This window comes from Hyla sarda, chromosome 9, assembly GCF_029499605.1.
Source record: "Hyla sarda isolate aHylSar1 chromosome 9, aHylSar1.hap1, whole genome shotgun sequence".
NCBI classification, from domain to species: domain Eukaryota; kingdom Metazoa; phylum Chordata; class Amphibia; order Anura; family Hylidae; genus Hyla; species Hyla sarda.
In genome coordinates, this window is record NC_079197.1 from 172,105,077 (window position 1) to 172,126,378 (window position 21,302).

A 21,302-nucleotide genomic window follows, 5' to 3' on the forward strand; every position below is an offset into this window, starting at 1 on the left:
ATTTTTTTTTTTTAGATATATCAACTGGCTTCAGAAAGTTAAACAGATTTGTAAATTACTTCTATTAAAAACATCTTAATCCTTTCAGTACTTATGAGCTGCTGAAGTTAAGGTTGGTCTTTTCTGTCTAAGTGCTCTCTGATGACACCTGTCTCGGGAAACGCCCAGTTTAGAAGAGGTTTGCTATGGGGATTTGCTTCTAAACTGGGCGTTTCCCAAGACAGGTGTCATCAGAGAGGACTTAGACAGAAAAGAACAACCTTAACTTCAGAAGCTCATAAGTACTGAAAGGATTAAGATTTTTTAATAGAAGTAATTTACAAATCTGTTTAACTTTCTGGAGCCAGTTGATATATACAAAAAAGTTTTTCAACAGGTTTAGAGCTTTTTTTTTTGTTGTTGTTAAAAAGTTGCAGAAATGTCCCTGTAAAACAAAATTTGTGTGACCTTTTTCTAAAGTGATTTTTTTTTAACTAAAATGACTGTGGTGCACACGTTTTGGTGGGTGCTGATTTATAAAGTGCAACTTTTCTTAAAAAAAAGTCGCAGGTTTTCACAAAGCCCTCGATGTGTCACAAATCTACGCAAGCCCAGACCTCACTAAGGCTGCATTCACATCTCGTTTTTGCAATACGGTTCCCGTATCAGGTTTCTTTGTGAAAAAACGTATGTCTCAAAACTGGACCGAACCGTATACAACCGTATATAACTTTGTACGGTTTTAAACCATATACAATTGGAAAATGGATGTCTGGTTGCATATGGTTTAATACGTTTTTGGAGGAAAAAAAAACGGATACGGTTTTATGTTTGTCCTTAAAGGGGTACTCCAGTGGAAAACTTTTTTTTTTTTTTTTTAAATCAACTGGTGCCAGAAAGTTAAACAGATTTGTAAATTACTTATATTAAAAAGTCTTTACCCTTCCAGTATTTTTTAGCAGCTGTATGCTACGGAGAAAATTCTGTTCTTTTTGAATTTTTTTTTGTCTTGTCCACAGTGCTCTCTGCTGACACCTCTGTCCATTTTAAAAACTGTCCAGAGAAGGAGAAAATCCCCATAGCAAACATAGAATATCCTCTGTAGTATTGAGCAGCTATTAAGTACTGGAAGGATTAAGATTTTTTAATAGAAGTAATTTACAAATCTGTTTAACTTTCCAGCACCAGTTGATTTTAAAAAAAAGTTTTCCGCCGGAGTACCCCTTTAAAGGGGTAGTCCAGTGGTGAGAAACGTATCCCCTATCCTAAGGATAGGGGATAAGTTTGAGATCGCGGGGGTCCGACCGCTGGGGCCCCCTGCGATCTCTCTGTACGGGGCCCCGGCTCTCCGGCCAGATAGCGGGTGTCAACCCCCGCAAGAAGTGGCGGCCGACACGCCCCCTCAATACATCTCTATGGCAGAGCCGGAGATTGCCGAAGGCAGAGCTTCGGCTCTGCCATAGAGTTGTATTGAGGGGGCGTGTCGGCCACCGCTTTGTGCAGAGGTCGACACGCCCCCTTCCCGCGGGCTGTCGGGGCTCCGTACAGGAGATCGCGGGACCCCCGCGATCTGCAACTTATCCCCTATCCTTAGGATAGGGGATAAGTTGTTCACCACTGGGTCACCACTGGATATCTCCTTTAAGAACCATAGTCTTTTCAGTAGGGTTGTCAGGCAGTGTATCTGTATCTTAGGGAAGGGCCGAGAGGTCAGGGCAGGACGTAACCCTTAGGCCTTTGTCTCTTATTGGATTGGAGAACCTTGTGCCAACTTGGGGCCCCCTGACAACAAGACATTAAGAACTATCTATACTTCTAGGCTTTGGCTTGTGGATGAAACCATTTTATCCCTGTTTAGACTTTTCCTGGCTGCATAAATTAATAAAGTTCAATTAAGGTTTACCAACCCTGAATGAATACAACGTATACAAAATAGTTCCCCAAAAAACTATATATCAATAATAATGGGATTAGGAGTCCAATGGGTGGTCCAAATCAATGACTGACAGCTATTTCTGTATGTGACCGCTGGGACCCCCTGATAACGTGTATTTTGTGTATAAGCCAGCTGAGTGATTGCTGCATTAGTGTTGATTATGGATCGTCATTGGTTACATTATGGATGATCGTCATTGGTTACATTATGGATGATCGTCATTGGTTATATTATAAATGATCGTCATTGGTTACATTATGGATGGTGGATTGTCATTGGTTACATTATGGATGATCGTCATTGGTTACATTATGGATGATCATCATTGGTTACATTATGGATGGTGGATTGTCATTGGTTACATTATGGATGATGGATCGTCATTGGTTACATTATGGATGATCATCATTGGTTACATTATGGATGGTGGATTTTCATTGGTTACATTATGGATGGTGGATTTTCATTGGTTACATTATGGATGGTGGATTGTCATTGGTTAGATTATGGATTATCGTCATTGGTTACATTATAGATGATGGATCGTCATTGGTTACATTATGAATGATTGTCATTGGTTACATTATGGATGATCGTCATTGGTTACATTATGGATGATCATCATTGGTTACATTATGAATGATTGTCATTGGTTACATTATGGATGATGGATCGTCATTGGTTACATTATGGATGATTGTCATTCGTTACATTATGGATGATGGATCGTCATTGGTTACATTATGGATGATGGATCTTCATTGGTTACATTATGGATGATCGTCATTGGTTACATAAAGGATGATCTTCATTGGTTACATTATGGATGATGGATCGTCATTGGTTACATTATGGATGATTGTCATTCGTTACATTATGGATGATGGATCGTCATTGGTTACATTATGGATGATGGATCTTCATTGGTTACATTATGGATGATCGTCATTGGTTACATAAAGGATGATCTTCATTGGTTACATTATGGATGATGGATCGTCATTGGTTACATTATGGATTATTGTCATTGGTTACATTATGGATGATCGTCATTGATTACATAATGGATGATCGTTATCGGTTACATTATTTATGATCGTCATTGGTTACATTATGGATGATCGTCATTGGTTATATTATAAATGATCGTCATTGGTTACATTATGGATGATGGATCGTCATTGGTTACATTATGGATGATCATCATTGGTTACATTATGGATGATCGTCATTGGTTACATTATGGATGATGGATCATCATTGGTTACATTATGGATGATCATCATTGGTTACATTATGGATGATCATCATTGGTTACATTATGGATGGTGGATTTTCATTGGTTACATTATGGATGGTGGATTGTCATTGGTTACATTATAGATGATGGATCGTCATTGGTTACATTATGAATGATTGTCATTGGTTACATTATGGATGATCGTCATTGGTTACATTATGGATGATCATCATTGGTTACATTATGAATGATCGTCATTGGTTACATTATGGATGATTGTCATTGGTTACATTATGGATGATGGATCGTCATTGGTTACATTATGGATGATTGTCATTCGTTACATTATGGATGATGAATCGTCATTGGTTACATTATGGATGATCGTCATTGGTTACATTATGGATGATGGATCGTCATTGGTTACATTATGGATGATGGATCGTCATTGGTTACATTATGGATGATCGTCATTGGTTACATTAAGGATGATCTTCATTGGTTACATTATGGATGATGGATCGTCATTGGTTACATTATGGATGATGGATTGTCATTGGTTACATTATGTATGATGGATCGTCATTGGTTACATTATGGATGATGGATCGTCATTGGTTACATTATGGATGATCGTCATTGATTACATTATTTATGATCGTCATTGGTTACATTATTTATGATCGTCATTGGTTACATTATGGATGATGGATTTTCATTGATTACATTATGGATGATGGATTGTCATTGATTACATTATGAATGATTGTCATTGGTTACATTATGGATGATGGATTGCAATTGATTACATTATGAATGATTGTCATTGGTTACATTATGGATGATGGATTTTTATTGATTACATTATGGATGATGGATTGCCATTGATTACATTATGAATGATTGTCATTGGTTACATTATGGATGATGGATTTTCATTGGTTACATTATGAATGATTGTCATTGATTACATTATGGATGATTGTCATTGGTTACATTATGAATGATCGTCATTGATTACATTATGGATGATTGTCATTGGTTACATTATGGATGATCGTCATTGGTTACATTATGGATGATCATCATTGGTTACATTATGAATGATTGTCATTGGTTACATTATGGATGATTGTCATTGGTTACATTATGGATGATGGTTCGTCATTGATTACATTATGGATGATCGTCATTGGTTACATTATTTATGATCGTCATTGGTTACATTTTGGATGATCATCATTGATTACATTATGGATGATGGATTGTCATTGATTACATTATGGATGATTTTCATTCATTGCGTCCTGATGACAAAAGCGGATGTGTCCCTTAAAGTGGCTCTGCTAAGTGTCTTATCTGAGGACAACATAGGGTCGGGTGTGAGGAGCCTGAAGTTAAAGAAAAAGTTAAAGTTCTTCCTCCTCCACATTCAGTCCTGCTTCCCCCACCCTCTCAGAATGATTGACAGCATGTATGAATTTATATAAAGTTACAACTGTCAATCATTCTGCATGAGTGGACTAAGCAGGACTCACAGGCTTTATCTACAAGTGGGTGGGGGAAGCAGGACTCACAGGCTTTCTCTATAAATGAGTGGGGGGAAGCAGGACTCACAGGCTTTCTCTATGAGTGGGCGGAGGAAGCAGGACTCACAGGCTTTCTCTATAAGTGGTTGGGGGAAGCAGGACTCACAGGCTTTCTCTATGAGTGGGTGGGGGAAGCTGGACTCACAGGCTTTCTCTATGAGTGGGTGGGGGAAGCTGGACTCACAGGCTTTCTCTATAAGTAGGTGGGGGAAGCAGGACTCACAGGCTTTCTCTATAAGTGGGTGGGGGAGGCAGGACTCACGGGCTTTCTCTATAAGTGGGTGGGGGAAGCTGGACTCACAGGCTTTCTCTATGAGTGGGTGGGGGAAGCTGGACTCACAGGCTTTCTCTATAAGTAGGTGGGGGAAGCAGGACTCACAGGCTTTCTCTATAAGTGGGTGGGGGAAGCTGGACTCACAGGCTCTCTCTATAAGTGGGTGGGGGAAGCTGGACTCACAGGCTTTCTCTATAAGTGGGTGGGGGAAGCAGGACTCACGGGCTTTCTCTAGAAGTGGGTGGGGGATGCAGGCTCACGGGCTCTCTCTATAAGTGGGTGGGGGAGGCAGGACTCACAGGCTTTCTCTATGAGTGGGTGGGGGAAGCTGGACTCACAGGCTTTCTCTATAAATGAGTGGGGGGAAGCAGGACTCACAGGCTTTCTCTATAAATGAGTGGGGGGAAGCAGGACTCACAGGCTTTCTCTATAAATGAGTGGGGGGAAGCAGGACTCACAGGCTTTCTCTATGAGTGGGCGGAGGAAGCAGGACTCACAGGCTTTCTCTATAAGTGGGTGGGGGATGCAGGACTCACAGGCTTTCTCTATGAGTGGGTGGGGGAAGCTGGACTCACAGGCTTTCTCTATGAGTGGGTGGGGAAGCAGGACTCACAGGCTTTCTCTATGAGTGGGCGGAGGAAGCAGGACTCACAGGCTTTCTCTATGAGTGGGCGGAGGAAGCAGGACTCACAGGCTTTCTCTATGAGTGGGCGGAGGAAGCAGGACTCACAGGCTTTCTCTATAAGTGGGTGGGGGATGCAGGACTCACAGGCTTTCTCTATGAGTGGGTGGGGGAAGCTGGACTCACAGGCTTTCTCTATGAGTGGGTGGGGGAAGCTGGACTCTCAGGCTTTTGCTATAAGTGGGTGGGGGAAGCAGGACTCACAGGCTTTCTCTATAAGTGGGTGGGGGAGGCAGGACTCACGGGCTTTCTCTATAAGTAGGTGGGGGAGGCAGGACTCACAGGCTTTCTCTATGAGTGGGTGGGGGAAGCTGGACTCACAGGCTTTCTCTATGAGTGGGTGGGGGAAGCTGGACTCACAGGCTTTCTCTATGAGTGGGTGGGGGAAGCTGGACTCACAGGCTTTCTCTATAAGTGGGTGGGGGAAGCTGGACTCACGGGCTTTCTCTATAAGTGGGTGGGGGAGGCAGGACTCACAGGCTTTCTCTATGTGTGGGCAGAGCCAGCAGGACTCACAGACTTTGAGTGTGTGAAGGAAACAGGACTCACAGGCTTTTTCTATGAGTGGGCAGGGAAGAAGGACTCTGTCTGTTTCTATGAGTGGGTGGGGGAAACAGTATGCCTCACTGCTCAGTTCACAATTACACAGAGCATCGAGATTAGCCGCACTGCTGTATGCATTGCTTAAAGGGGTACTCTGGTGGAAAACTTTTTTTTTTTTTTTAATCAACTGGTGCCAGAAAGTTAAACAGATTTGTAAATTACTTCTATTAAAAAATCTTAATCCTTACAGTACTTATTAGCTGCTGAATACTACAGAGGAAATTATTTTCTTTCTGGAACACAGAGCTCTCTGCTGACATCACGAGCACAGTGCTCTCTGCTGACATCTCTGTCCATTTTAAGAACTGTCCAGAGTAGGAGAAAATCTCCATAGCAAACATATGCTGCTCTGGACAGTTCCTAAAATGGACAGAGATGTCAGCAGAGAGCACTGTGCTCGTGATGTCAGCAGAGAGCTCTGTGTTCCAAAAAGAAAAGAATTTCCTCTGTAGTATTCAGCAGCTAATAAGTACTGGAAGGAGTAATATTTTTTAATAGTAGTAATTTACAAATCTGTTTAACTTTCTGGCACCAGTTGATTTAAATAAAATAATAATAATAATTCTGCCGGAGTACCCCTTTAAGGGCTCCATTGTGGTTTGTGCTATGTGCCCCTCCTTTGTTCTGTGTACGTCCCATATGTGACTATTTTGTGTTGTCTCTCCAGGGAAAATTAAGACATAAACTGAGGTTACATGGAATTGGCGCATGGATGAGGGATTGGGGAACCAATGGATGAGCTGTATAAATTGATCAGGAAATACGTTTTATTTAAGAAGATGGAAGAAGTGTATGAAAAAGTGTACAAAACATTTGCCTCAAGACAGCTGGATGAATGTGATCGTAACGCAGGCGAGATAATAGAGTGGACATAGATAGTGATGAGCGGCAGGGACCAAATTCGAATTTGCCATATTTCGCGAATATATGGATGAATATTCGTCCTATGTTCGCGAAATTTGCATATTCGCTATGTTCGTTCTCCTTTTTTTTTTCCACGCGAAAATCCGTCATTAAATTCACATAGGGGGAGATTTATCAAAACCTGTGCAGAGGAAGAGTGGTGCAGTTGCCCATAGCAACCAATCAGATCGCTTCTTTCATTTTCCACAGGCCTCTTTAGAGGCCTGTGGAAAATGAAAGAAGCGATCTGATTGGTTGCTATGGGCAACTGCACCACTCTTCCTCTGCACAGGTTTTGATAAATCTCCCCCATAGTGCGCATGCGCAATTATATCTTTCACCTAAAAGAAGGGAGGGATCAGTGTCCAGTCTGGAAATGACGATATTCGCATAAATATTCACATAAAAATTTGCATATATATATATATATATATATATATATAAAAAAAAAAAAAAGAATATTAGTCATTACGAATATATATCACTATATTCTAACTATTCACGAAATTGCGAAGTGCCGATATTTACGGTAAAAATTAGCATTTTTAATATTCGTGCTCAAGACTAGAAAGGTTTACAAGGTTTTAATTATGAAGGCGTGACCGTGATGGAGATATTCGGAGAGCGAGACTTCTGGAGGTGAGAGAATAGGAATTAGGCCGGGTTCACACCACGTTTTTGCAACACAGTTCCCGTATACGTTTTGAATTTGAAAACCGTACGGAACCGTATTGTAAACCGTATGCAGGTTTACGGTTTTTTGACTTTGCACAGTTTTTTTTTCTTGGAATTTCAATCAAAGTGAAACTTTATTCATAATGGAATGAAATAACGTATAAGTTTTTTTCTTTAAAAAACTGATGCAACCGGACATCATTTTTCAAACCGTATACGGATTAAAATTTATACACACGTTTGGATACAGTTTAGTCAGGTTTTGAGGAATCCGTATAGAAAACCGTATGCATTGACTTAACATTGTAAACCGTATGTCAAACGCATCATCCGGTTTAGTCCGTTTTGCGTCTTATACGGTTTTGTCCATTTTTTTACCTGTACCCAAAACCGTAGTCTACGGCTGGGTTCACACTACGTTTTTGCCATACTGTTTTCAATCCGTTTTTCTAAAGAAAACCGTATGGCAAAAAAAAACGGATGGAACAGTATGGAAAAAAGTAAACCGTATGCGTTTTCAAACAGTTTACTGTTTTTAAAAGTGCATACAGTTCCGTCAGTCTTTATTAAAAAAAAAAACATACGTTTTAGAAAATTTTGTCCATTTTTAATGGGAGGGGTCTTGGGTGGGGACTTTAGGATTCAAATGCGCATGAGCAAAGTAAAAACGTATACGTTTTTCCCGTATGGAACCGTATACATGTGCGTTTCCCATTGACGTCCATGTTTAAAAAAACGTATGCAGTTGCAGTACGGTTTTTAAACCGGAGACAAAATTGTGGTCAACCACGGTTTTGACTCCGGTTTAAAAACCGTACTGCAACCGCATATGTTTTTTTTTTTAACATGGACGTCAATGGGAAACGCACATGTACACAGTTCCATACGGGAAAAACTTATACGTTTTTACTTTGCACATGCGCATTTGAATCCTAAAGTCCCCACCCAAGACCCCTCCCATTAAAAATGGACAAAATTTTCAAAAACGTATGTTTTTTTTTTTTAATAAAAACTGACGGAACTGTATGCACTTTTAAAAACAGTATACTGTTTAAAAACGCATACGGTTTACTTTTTTCCATACTGTTCCATCCGTTTTTTTTTGCCATGCGGTTTTCTTTAGAAAAACGGATTGAAAACAGTATGGCAAAAACGTAGCGTGAACCCAGCCTACCACGGTTTCTGTTCCTGGTGAAAAACCGTATTGAAACGTATGCATTTTTTTTTAAAACATGGGAGTCAATGGGAACCGTACAGAACTGTATGTGTGTACGGTTCCATCCGGTTTTCACCATACAGTTTTTGACTTTGCTCAGGTTTTTTTCTTGGAATTTCAATCAAACAAGTGAAACTTTATTCATAATGGAATGAAAAGTTAAAAACGTATACTTTTTTTTCTTAAAAAACGGATGCAACCGGACGTCATTTTTCAAACCGTATACGGATAAAAATTTGTACACCTGTTTTGATACAGTTTAGGCTCTTGGTTCACACCACGGTTTTGCAATACAGTTCCCGTATCAGGTTTCTGATAAAAAAAGGATTCCTCAAAACCTGACTAAACTGTATCAAAAAGTGTGTACAAATTTTAATCCGTATACGGTTTGAAAAATGATGTCCGTTTGCATCCGTTTAAGAAAAAAAAAATGTATGCGTTTTTAACTTTTCTTTCCTTTATGAATAAAGTTTCACTTGTTTGATTGCAATTTCAAGAAAAAAAAAAAAACTGTGCAAAGTCAATAACCGTATGGTGAAAACCAGATGGAACCGTACGCACATACAGTTTCCATTGACTCCCATGTTAAAAAAAAAAAAACGTATACGTTTCAATATGGTAGGCTACGGTTTTGGGTACGGGAAAAAAAACTGACAAAACCGTACAGGGTGCAAAACGGACGTGACCTGATGCATCGTTTGGAATACGGTTTTCAATGGAGAGTCAATGCGTACGGTTTTCGATACGGTTCCGTACGGTTTTCACATTGAAAAACGTGGTGTGAATGCAGCCTTATACTGAGAGGGAAAAAGCTGGACAAGAGTCCTTCTGCATCATGAGAAACCAAAAAACTGACTGCAAGCCTGAATCCTTTTCATTGCAAAAACTTTTGCAGCTCTTCTCTGACTGTCTCTAGTTGTTTCCTCTTTTCGGGGGCGTATGTGAATTTGTCATTCATCCGCCAAAGCCCTTCATTGAGATGCAGAAGGTAGAACACTGCAATAAATTCCAGCAGTAAGGTTCTGTTCACATCTGCTTTTTGGTTTTTGTTATGAGCGTAAAAAAGTGACACACAATTGGGGTTCATTGTACAGTGCACCCCAGTGATGCTGGATACGGGGGGTTGATTCATAATGGGGTTCTATCAGGTTGCACTGCTGCATGCTTTGCTATTCTTCCAGTGCTGTGATTAGGGTTGTTACCTGGCCGGTATTTTACCGGAACAGCCGGTATTTTGGCGACCCTGCCGGTATTTTTATATTAGAAATACCGGCAATGCAGTGGTTGATATTTATCCAACCAATCCTCCAACTCCCGGAATGTTACACCATAAACTATACTAGTGTTTCCCAACCAGAACGCCTCCAGCTGTTGCAAAACTACAACTCCCAGAATGCCCGGACAGCCGTTGGCTGTCCGGGCATGCTGGGAGTTGTAGTTTTGCAACAGCTGGAGGCCCCCCTGGTTGGGAAACACTCACCTATACTATATACTACTATATAGTCCAACATGCTGGGAGTTGTAGTTTTGTAAGAGCTGGAGGCACCCCTGGTTGGAAAACTTTGACCAATACTATATACTACTACAGTATATAGTCCAACATGCTGGGAGTTGTAGTTTTGCAACAGCTGGAGGCCCCCCTGGTTGGGAAACACTCACCTATACTATATACTACTATATAGTCCAACATGCTGGGAGTTGTAGTTTTTAAACAGCTGGAGGCACCCCTGGTTGGAAAACATTGACCTATACTATATAACACTATATAGTCCAACATGCTGGGAGTTGTTGTTTTGCAATAGCTGGAGGCGCTCTGGTTGGGAAACACTGACCTATACTATATACTACTATTTAGTCCAGCATGCTGGGAGTTGTAGTTTTGCAACAGCTGGAGGCACCCCTGGTTGGAAAACTTTGACCTATACTATATACTACTATATAGTCCAACATGCTGGGAGTTGTAGTTTTCGTTTGGGGCAGCTGCTGAGCCACAGGCTGTATCAGGGCATGCTGGGAGTTGTAGTTAATAACTAACTGCAACTCCCGAATTTAATTTAAAAAAAAAAAGTGATCAAAAAGTCACATCGAAACAAAAATAGTCCTGTGTTAAAAACTACAGATCGGGCGCAGAAAATGATCCCTCGTACAGGCCGTATAAGGAGAAATAAAGGCGTTATAGGGGTCAGAATAGGACAGTATTTCCCCATGTGTATCCTGTGATGTCACGCATGTATAATTAATTATGCAGATTAGCATGGCCGGTATTTTTTTTTTGCAAGAAAGGTGGCGACTAGAGATGAGCGAACTTACAGTAAATTCGATTCGTCACGAACTTCTCGGCTCGGCAGTTGATGAAAAGCTGAACTCATTTATGCAGGAAAAGTGATCAACCGCCGAGGCGAGAAGTTCGTGACGAATCGAATTTACTGTAAGTTCGCTCATCTCTAGTGGCGACCCTAGCTCTGATGTGAACGTGTCAACATTCCTGCAATGGCTGGATGGAAATTAAAATAAAACAATTCCCTGTTTGTCTCGTAGATGCTCGTGGACCTCCCATGCATCGGATGCCCTACGTCACCTCTCCGTATGACCGCCCAGCCTGGAACCCCCGGTACTGTGTCATCTCTGGAAACCAGCTTCTTATGCTCGATGAGGAGGAGGTAAGTGCTCCGAACAAGTGATCCGCCACCGAAATAAACACTATGGGGGAGATTTATCAAACCCGTCCAGAGGAAAAGTTGTCCAGTTGCCCATAGCAACCAATCAGATCACTGCTTTCATTTCTAACAAGGCCTCTGCAAAATGAAAGTAGCGATCTGATTGGTTGCTATGGGCAACTGGGCAACTTTTCCTCTGCATTGGTTTTGATAAATCTCCCCCTATAACAATGGGATTCGCTAGTGCAGACTGTCCGGTCATGTCACCCACCACAGGCCGCCTCTAGGATTTCACCCATAAACTCTATCGAGAACGTACCGTAATATCTGACATCCTCACCTTTACTATCGCAATGAAAATCGGAACGTTGGATGTATTGTGGGGACATCTTTATGTCTATAAAGTACAAAAAAAAAAAAAATAGGGTGCGCGACTGCGCGCCCCCGGATGGGACCTGATGGGTGAGATAGTGAAGAGCCCAATCAAAACGCACTCACCTAAGAGAGTTGTGCAGACGGAAGCGCAATACTCAATGCGCTTCAATCCTGTAATAGCGGCTGCTGCGGCTCCCAGCGTCCGGGCGCAAATATAGGTAAAAGGAGATTCAAGAAAGGGAAATGAATCGCGCTGCCACAAGAAGTACCGTATTTTTCGCCATATAAGACGCTCCGGCACCTAAGACGCACCCAATTATAAAGGGTGAAAATCTAGAAAAAAAAAGATTCTGCACCAAATACAATGTAAAGTATAGGACAGTGATCTTCAGCCTGCGGACCTCCAGATGTTGCAAAACTACAACTCCCAGCATGCCCGGACAGCCGTTGGCTGTCCGGGCATGCTGGGAGTTGTAGTTTTGCATCATCTGGAGGTCCGCAGGTTGAAGACCACTGGTATAGGAGGTAGTACTCACGTGTCCCCGCCGCTCCGGACCCGTCACCACTCGTCACCGCTGCCCTGGATGTCGCCCTCCATCGCTGTCGCAGCGTCCCCGGGGTGTCCCCGTTGCTCCGGAATGTCTCTGCTGCCCGGTATCCTCACTCTCCGTTCGCCGCCATCACGTCGCTACGCACGCCGTTCCTATCGGATGACGGGACGGCGTGCGCGACGACGTGATGACGACGAAGGAGAGCGCCGGCCATGCAGGGGATCTCAGGCACGGAGCAGTCATTTGCCGATCGGACACCAAGGAGGCAGGTAAGGTCCCTTCAGATGTCCTGTAAGCTGTTCGGGACGCCGCGGTGAACAGCCTGTCCGAGCAGCCGGGTTAGTGTCACTTTCCCTTCAGACGCGGCGGTCAGCTTTGATCGCCGCGTCTGAAGGGTTAATACAGGGCATCACCGCGATCGGTGATGCCCTGTATTAGCCGCGGGTCTCGGCCATTGATAACCGCAGGGACCACCGCGGTATTTTCCGTATAAGACGCACCAACCTTTCCCCCCCCCAGTTTTGGGGAAGAAAAAGTGCGTCTTATACGGCGAAAAATACGATATGTATAGGTAAATTTATTGCACACAAAGGATCAACGCAACGCGTTTCAAAGTCGCTCCGGCTTTTTCTAAGCCGGAGCGGCTTTGAAACGCGTTGCGTGGATCCTTTGTGTGCAATAAATTTACCTATACATACTTCTTGTGGCAGCGCGATTCATCTCCGTTTCTTGGATCTCGTTTTACCTATCTTTATGTCTATATGGCGGTGATTGCATGTAGGGATCCTGCTGTAAATGTCAGATTGTAGCCATAATAAGATCCATCAGATCCAATCATCCAGATCCGCTCTTCTAGGAAGCTTTCCATGACTTTTTGGAACACGACTGCGGGGATGTCGGGCACAGGCTATATTATATTGAATCTGTGGTGGGCCACAGGGTGGGAAGGGGAGGTGTATGGGGCAGATGTTGTAGCCCAGGGGCAGGTGTTATTAACCCCTAAATGTTCGTGATGCCAGGGCGTGGTTTCCCTGGTAACACCCGAACTGTAGCACCGCTACCCCAACGTTAGGCAGGGCAATAATAGTCCAAGACAGGTTAGGGTTAACGGTAGCTTTACTGAGGTAGACAGATGGTAACAGTCTTTACAGCTAGGCCAGGATCCCAGAGAGGTGGCCAGTAACACGGAGGGAACCTTGCAGCTTGCTAGACTTGCAGTGTTTGGACCGACTTCAACTCTATAGACTTGACTATAGACTTGACTTGACTGTAGGTAGTGACAGCAGACGTAGACGACTTGACTTACTGACATGTGACTGCCGGTTAGGCTTGAGGCCTCCAGATGTGCTGGACACTGCCTCTGAGACGTCTGCACTGGACTTGACCTCAGCAGAGAAGAGAAATGAATGATTAAAGAGGCAGATTGCGGCTCCTCCCTTCCTTATAAAGGGGGGCAGAGCAAGGAGCCCATAGGTCAAGCTGCAGGTCACCTGGTTAGCTGGTGCTCTCTGGGTAACAAACATGTGACAACAACATCATGTGACTAACTCCAAGGTCCTCACCGCTGCGGCACCCCGCTATCATTACTGCACAGAGCGAGTTCGCTCTACGTGTAATGACAGGCAATACAGGGGCCGGAGCATCGTGACATCACGGCTCCGCCCCTCGAGATGTCACGGCCCGCCCCTCAATACAAGTCTATGGGAGGGGCGTGGCGGTCGTCATGCCCTCTGCCATAGACTTGCATTAAGGGGGCCGGCCATGATGTCATGAGAGGCGGAGCCATGATGTCACGATGCTCCGGCCCCTGTATTGCCCGTCATTACGCACAGAGCGAACTCGCTCTGTGCAGTAATGCCGCAGCGGCGATCCCGGGGGTCCCCAGCAGCGGGACCCTGGCGATCTGACATATTATCCCCTATCCTTTGATGTCAGGGCATGCTGAGAGTTGTAGTGGTGAAACAGCTGGAGGCACCCTGTATAGATGAAGTAAGGGTGGAATTCGGCCCCAGCAGGCATCAGTGATGTGGTGCCTGCTGGGGAAGTCTGCCTGGTAGTGAGCACACTACCAGGCAGACAAAAAAGACAAAAAATTTTAATATAGTAAAAAAAAAAAAATTTAAAGCAGGGAGGGGGTTAGGGATAGATGTGCAATAGGCAGGGACAAAAAAAAAAAAAAAAAAGATGGTGGGAGCTACCCTTTAAAGGAGCTCACTTACCTGAGCGGTTATCACTTATTAATGAAATTATTGTTATTACAAAAAAGGGAGAGAAGAAAACTCTGGGGCACAGGGCATGAAACTTGTAGCGTAAGGAATCAAGGAGATAAGTACAGGACAACCAATGCATCCGGCCTTACGAAATCACAATGTTTTGGTGCTCAACAACACATAATCCATAGTAGTAGATTTACAATGTCAAAGTAGAAAAGATAGTAAGGTGGAGCACTCACCAAATGTAAATATAGTATTTGTTTGCTAGTCGTCTGGCATGGCACAATACAAAAAAGGTCACCCTTGTTTCACACTCTGTTTCCTGTGTCCCCACTGAACCTTTTTGTATTGTGTCATGCCAGACAAATAATAAACGAATACTGTCTTCACATTTGGTGAGTGCTCCACCTTAATACTTAGACATTGGTTTACGTTAGATGTTAGATGCCCATATGCTTGAATGACAAAAAAATAAATAAAAAATTAGCAATATACAGGGTAGAAAAAACGACCGTCTCTGGCGCTGGTCTGCTGGAGGTAGTAAGGACTAGGACATCTGGTAATGTCTTAAAAGTTGGTTTATTACAGAAGTACACAAGCAACGCGTTTCTGGTCCGTACCGGACCCTTCATCAGACAAGGTGTATACACCTTGCCTGACGAAGGGTCTGGTACGGACCAGAAACACGTTGCTTCCAGTGAAAAGCAATATACTAGGATTAGGACATCTGGTAATATCTAAAAAGTCAGTTTATTACAGAAGTACACAAGCAACACGTTTCTGGTTCATACCGGACCCTTCGTCAGGCAAGGTGTATATACCTTGCCTGACCAAGGGTCTGGTACGGACCAGAAATGCGTTGCTTCCAGTGAAAAGCAATATACAGGGTAGAAAAAAACGACCGTCTCTGGCGCTGGTCTGCTGGAGGTAGTTAGGACTAGGACATCTGGTTATGTCTTAAAAGTCGGTTTATAACAGAACTACACAAGCAACGCGTTTCTGGTCCACACCGGACCCTTCGTCAGGCTGGTTCATCTTCAAATTTTTAATAAGCATTGCGTTTCAGCATGGTGGCCCCAGAATCTTTATCAGGGATCTGGTGCCACAAAGCCAAAACTTGTTGCTTAAAGGGATACTCCGGCCCCAAGACATCTTATCCCCTATCCAAAGGGGTGGAGTACCCCTTTAAAACCATAACATGCATTTACTGAATAGTTATATCAATACCCTATTAGATGTGTGTGATGTGCCCTGTGGTATTAGAAGTGGATCCTGTAAGGTCCTTTCCACACTACAGAGAATCCACATAGAATTTACTCATGGAAATCTTGTGCGGATTCCGACTTGCATCACATGACCATTGATTTCAATAGGTTTCGCGGTGTTCAGTTCACATATAAGAAGTTCCCAGATGGAAATTCCAACAAGGATTTGGACTCTGGCAGAAGAATCAACATATTAAAGGGTATTCCAGGAAAAAACTTTTTTTTATACATCCCAACTGGCTCCAGAAAGTTAAACAGATTTGTAAATTACTTCTATCAAAAAATCTTAATCCTTTCAGTACTTATGAGCTTCTGAAGTTGAGTTGTTCTTTTCTGTCTTTGTGCTCTCTGATGACACGTGTCTCAGGAAGCGCACAGTTTAGAAGCAAATCCCCATAGCAAACCTCTTCTACTCTGTGCAGTTCCCGAGACAAGCAGAGATGTCAGCAGAGAGCACTGTTGCCAGACAGAAAAGAACAACTCAACTTCAGCAGCTGATAATTATTGAAAGGATTAAGATTTTTTAATAGAAGTAATTTACAAATCTGTTTAACTTTCCAGAGCCAGTTGATATCATTTTTTTTTCCTGGAATACCCCTTTAAAATAAATAGTGCTTGGGTATTGAGAAGGGGGAGCATGGAGCCTCCATTCATGTGATGAGTGGCGGTTCCAGAGTTCTGATGCCTTCCCAATCATTGATTGTCTGTCCTATGGATAGGTGGTTAGAATGAAGGATTGTGACTATCTTGCCCAAGGCATAGTAGGTTGCATATACTTTCAGCTCTCGCTTCGTCTGGCCTGCGTGGAGGAGGGTAAGGGCTCATTCACAATGCCATCGGGCTTCGCTAAAGGGAGTTCCATTACAAAATAACGGGAGCTGAGCGGGGAAAAAAAAGCCTGCATGTCCGCTATTTTACTCCTCCAAAATAACGCACAACCGACGGATTGCATGCCAAGTCCGGTGGTGCCCGTTGTGCTCCAACCCTGTTCAGGGTCCGTTATGGAGAAGAAGAAAAAAAGAGCTAAAAAAAAGGGGTACTCCCGTGGAAAACTTTTTTTTTTTTTATCAACTGGTGCCAGAAAGTTAAACAGATTTGTAAATCACTTCTATTAAAAAATCTTAATCCTTCCAGTACTTTTTAGGGGCTATATACTAAAGAGAAATCCAAAAAAAGAAATGCATTTCCTCTGATGTCATGACCACAGTGCTCTCTACTGACCTCTGCTGTCAATTTTAGGAACTGTCCAGAGCAGCATATGTTTGCTATGGGGATTTTCTCCTGCTCTGGACAGTTCCTAAAATGGACAGCAGAGGTCAGCAGAGAGCACTGTGGTCATGACATCAGAGGAAATGCATTTCTTTTTTGGATTTCTCTTTAGTATACAGCCCCTAAAAAGTACTGGAAGGATTAAGATTTTTTAATTGAAGGAGTAGATATTCTGCATGGAGTAGAAATCATTTGGAATTGCGGCTTATGTACGTGGTAATTACAGCAGACATAGCCGCAGTCCCATTGACAAACTTGAATTTCCTGATAGGTTCAGCAGAAGATTTAACCCCTTAAGGACCCAGCCCAAATATACCTTAAGGACCCGGCCATTTTTTGAACATCTGACCACTGTCACTTCAAGCATTAATAACTCTAAGACGCTTTTACCTTTCATTCTGATTCCGAGATTGTTTTTTCGTGACATATTCTACTTTATGTTAGTGGTGAAATTTTGTCGTTACTTGTTTCATTTCTTGGTGAAAAATTCCAAAATTTGATTAAAAAATAGAACATTTTGCATTTTTTTTTACTTTGAAGCTCTCTGCGTATAAGGAAAATAGACATTCCAAATAAATTATACATTGATTCACATACACAATATGTCTACTTTATGTTTGCATCATAAAGTTGACATGTTTTTACTTTTGGAAGACACCAGAGGGCTTTAAAGTTCAGCAGCAATTTTCCAATTTTTCACACAATTTTCAAAATCGGAATTTTTCAGGGACCAGATCAGTTTTTAAGTGGATTTAAAGGGCCTTCATATAAGAAATACCCCACAAATGACCCAATTATAAAAACTGCACCCCTCAAAGTATCCAAAATGACATTCAGTAAGTGTGTTAACCCTTTAGGTGTTTCACAGGAATAGCAGCAAAGTGAAGGAGAAAATTCAAAATCTTCATTTTTTACATTCGCATGTTCTTGTAGACCCAGTTTTTCAATTTTTACAAGGGGTAAAAGGAGAGAAATCTTCATAAAATGTGTAACCCAATTTCTCTCGAGTAAGGAAATACCTCATATGTGGATGTCAAGTGTTCGGCGGGCGCAGTAGAGGGCTCAGAAGGGAAGGAGCAACAATGGGATTTTGAAGAGTGAGTTTTTCTGAAATGGTTTTTGGGGGGCATGCCACATTTAAGAAGCCCCTATGGTGCTAGAACAGCAAAAAAATAAAAATAAAAAACACATGGCATACTATTTTGGAAACTACACCCCTCAAGTAATGTAACAAGGGGTACAGTGAGCCTTCACACCCCACAGGTGTTTCACGACTTTATGTCAAAGTTGGATGTGTTAATAACATTTTTTTTTTCACTAAAATGCTAGTTTTCCCCCAAATTTAAAATTTTTACAAGGAGTAATAGGAGAAAATGCCCCCCAAAATTTGTAACCCCATCTCTTCTGAGTATGGTAATACCCCATGTGTGGACGTCAAGTGCACTGCGGGCGCACTACAATGCTCAGAAGAGAAGGAGTCACATTTGGTTTTTGGAAAGCACATTTTGCTGAAATGGTTTTTCTAGGGCATGTCGCATTTAGGAAGCCCCTATGGTGCCAGAACAGTTTAAAAAAAAAAACACATGGCATACTATTTTGGAAACTACACCCCTCAAGGAACGTAACAAGGGGTACAGTGAACCTTAACACCCCACAGGTGTTTGACGACTTTTCGTTAAAGTTGGATGTGTAAATGAAAAAACATTTATTTTTCACAAAAATGCTGGTTTTCCCCCAAATTTTACATTTTTACAAGGGGTAATAGAAGAAAATGCCCCCCAAAATTTGTAACCCCATCTCTTCTGAGTATGGTAATACCCCATGTGTGGTCGTCAAGTGCACTGCGGGCGCACTACAATGCTCAGAAGAGAAGGAGTCACATTTGGCTTTTGGAAAGCACATTTTGCAGAAATGGTTTTTGGGGGGCATGTCCCATTTAGGAAGCCCCTATGGTGCCAGAACAGCAAAAAAAAAAAACACATGGTATACCATTTTGGAAACTACACCCCTCAAGGAACGTAACAAGGGATCCAGTGAGCCTTATCACCCCACAGGTGTTTGACTACTTTGGATGTGTAAATTATTATTATAATTTTTTTTTTACTAACATGCAGTTTTTTCCGCAAATTTTTGATTTTTAGAAGGGGTAATAGGAGATAATTCCCCCCAAAATGTGTAACCCCATCTCTTCTGAGTATGGAATACCCCATGTGTGGATGTCAAGTGCACTGTGGGCGCACTACAATGCTCAGAAGAGGAGTCACATTTGCAAATTTTGCTGAAATGGGGGGGCATGTCGCATTTAGTGCCAGAACAGCAAAAAATAAATTAAATTTGTAAATACATTTCTTTGGAATAAGGACATACCTCATATCTGGACCGGTCACAGAAAAACAGGAGTTCAGTCAGGGGCCTTGAGCTTCGAAATCGCTGCCTGTGGAGCCAGAGCAGTGGGACCCCCCCTAAAGGGGCATTACATGGGGTAAGTTACTAAAATGGGGTACAGTGGGACATAAAATTATAAAACAGGTTATATTCCCAGAATGATGACCCAGAGCATAGCCAAAACTAAAGAATATGCCCACCCCAAACCCTATGCTCTGAATCATCTTTCTGGGAATGTGATGTGTGTGGCCGTCCCTAACCTGTTACCTCAAATGCGCACCCCGCTCAGGTGAAGAGAGAGCGCTGCGCATTTAAGGCAACATAAAATGTCCCCGATGATAGTGACTCAGTGACCCATGACCCGTTGTTTTGAAAAAATACCCCCATAGGTCTTATCAGTTTATTTATTTATTTTTTTGCTGAAATTTTTTTTGGGGCAGTTTAGTGGTTTTATGGGGTTAAAATTTGGAATGTACTCTGGACTTGGTAAAGTAACCCCCCGACCTACGATGGCCCCGACATATGATGAAATCGACATACGATGCTTTTATATGTCGGGGCCATCACATTAACTGCTATCCGACAGCGCAAAATGCTTAAGCTGCTGTCGGATAGCAGTTTAAGCATCCCGGGCAGGTTCGCTTACCTATTCCTGCTGCTCCGGGCCCATTTCGCGATCCTCCGGCGTCTTTCGCATCTCCTCCAGGGTTCGGGCCTCGCTTTCCGGCGTCGTTATTACGTCACTATGCACGCCGTGCCGGCGCAGCAGCGTAATAACGTCGCCAGAAAGCGAGGCCCGGACCCTGCAGAAGATGCGGAAGAAGCCGGAGGATCGCGAAGAAGACACCGGAGCAGCGGTACAGCATCGGGAGCCCCTGGGACAGCATCAGGAGCGGTGAGGACCTGGTCCGGAACGACGGGGACAGGTGAGTACAGCTTCCTATACTTTACATTGCACGGATCCCTCAACATACGATGGATTCGACAAACGATGGGTCGTTTGGAACGAATTACCATCGTATGTTGAGGGACCACTGTACATTGGGGTCAAATTATGGAAAATTAAAATGAAAAGGGAAAATTTAGTACCGCATGGAAATGTATGTAGTGAGTGCTTGATGTAACTATTAGATATAATTAGGAATATAAGGGAGGAAAAAAAATTGCGGACAAAAAAATAAATGGGGGGGGGGGGGGGGGCATATGCAGCGCCCTGAACCCCTAATAGGGCCCGGGTCACACTGAAAAATTTGTGGTGGACCTTTGGGGACCTATTAGGGTGTCAGGGGGGGGGATTTTTTATTTATTTTTTCCTTTTTTTTTTTACACTCACTCCTACCTTGCCCTGGAGTGTATTCTTTCCCTGCTCTGTCCCTGCAGATCTTCTTCCCTAAGGGGGCTCTGATCGCACAGAGGGGGGTCCCTGGCACCTTCGAGCAGCTGTGCCCGCTGACTGAACTCAGTTAACGGGCAGAGCTGCAAGAAGATGC

General features: G+C 42.8%; 1 protein-coding gene across 13 annotated transcripts in view; it reads left to right on the forward strand.

The window, feature by feature from the left end:
* SYNGAP1 (synaptic Ras GTPase activating protein 1) overlaps window positions 1-21,302 on the forward strand; it is a 343,920-nt gene that overhangs the window by 73,374 nt on the left and 249,244 nt on the right. For all 13 annotated transcript variants that reach the window (XR_008847792.1, XM_056539466.1, XM_056539472.1 and 10 more), the window contains exon 2: window positions 11,636-11,757. Coding sequence is in view for 12 of the 13 variants with exons in the window: in XM_056539466.1 (XP_056395441.1) it covers window positions 11,636-11,757 (122 nt within the window). In the remaining variant the exon portion in view is untranslated. The remainder of the gene's footprint in view (window positions 1-11,635; window positions 11,758-21,302) is intronic.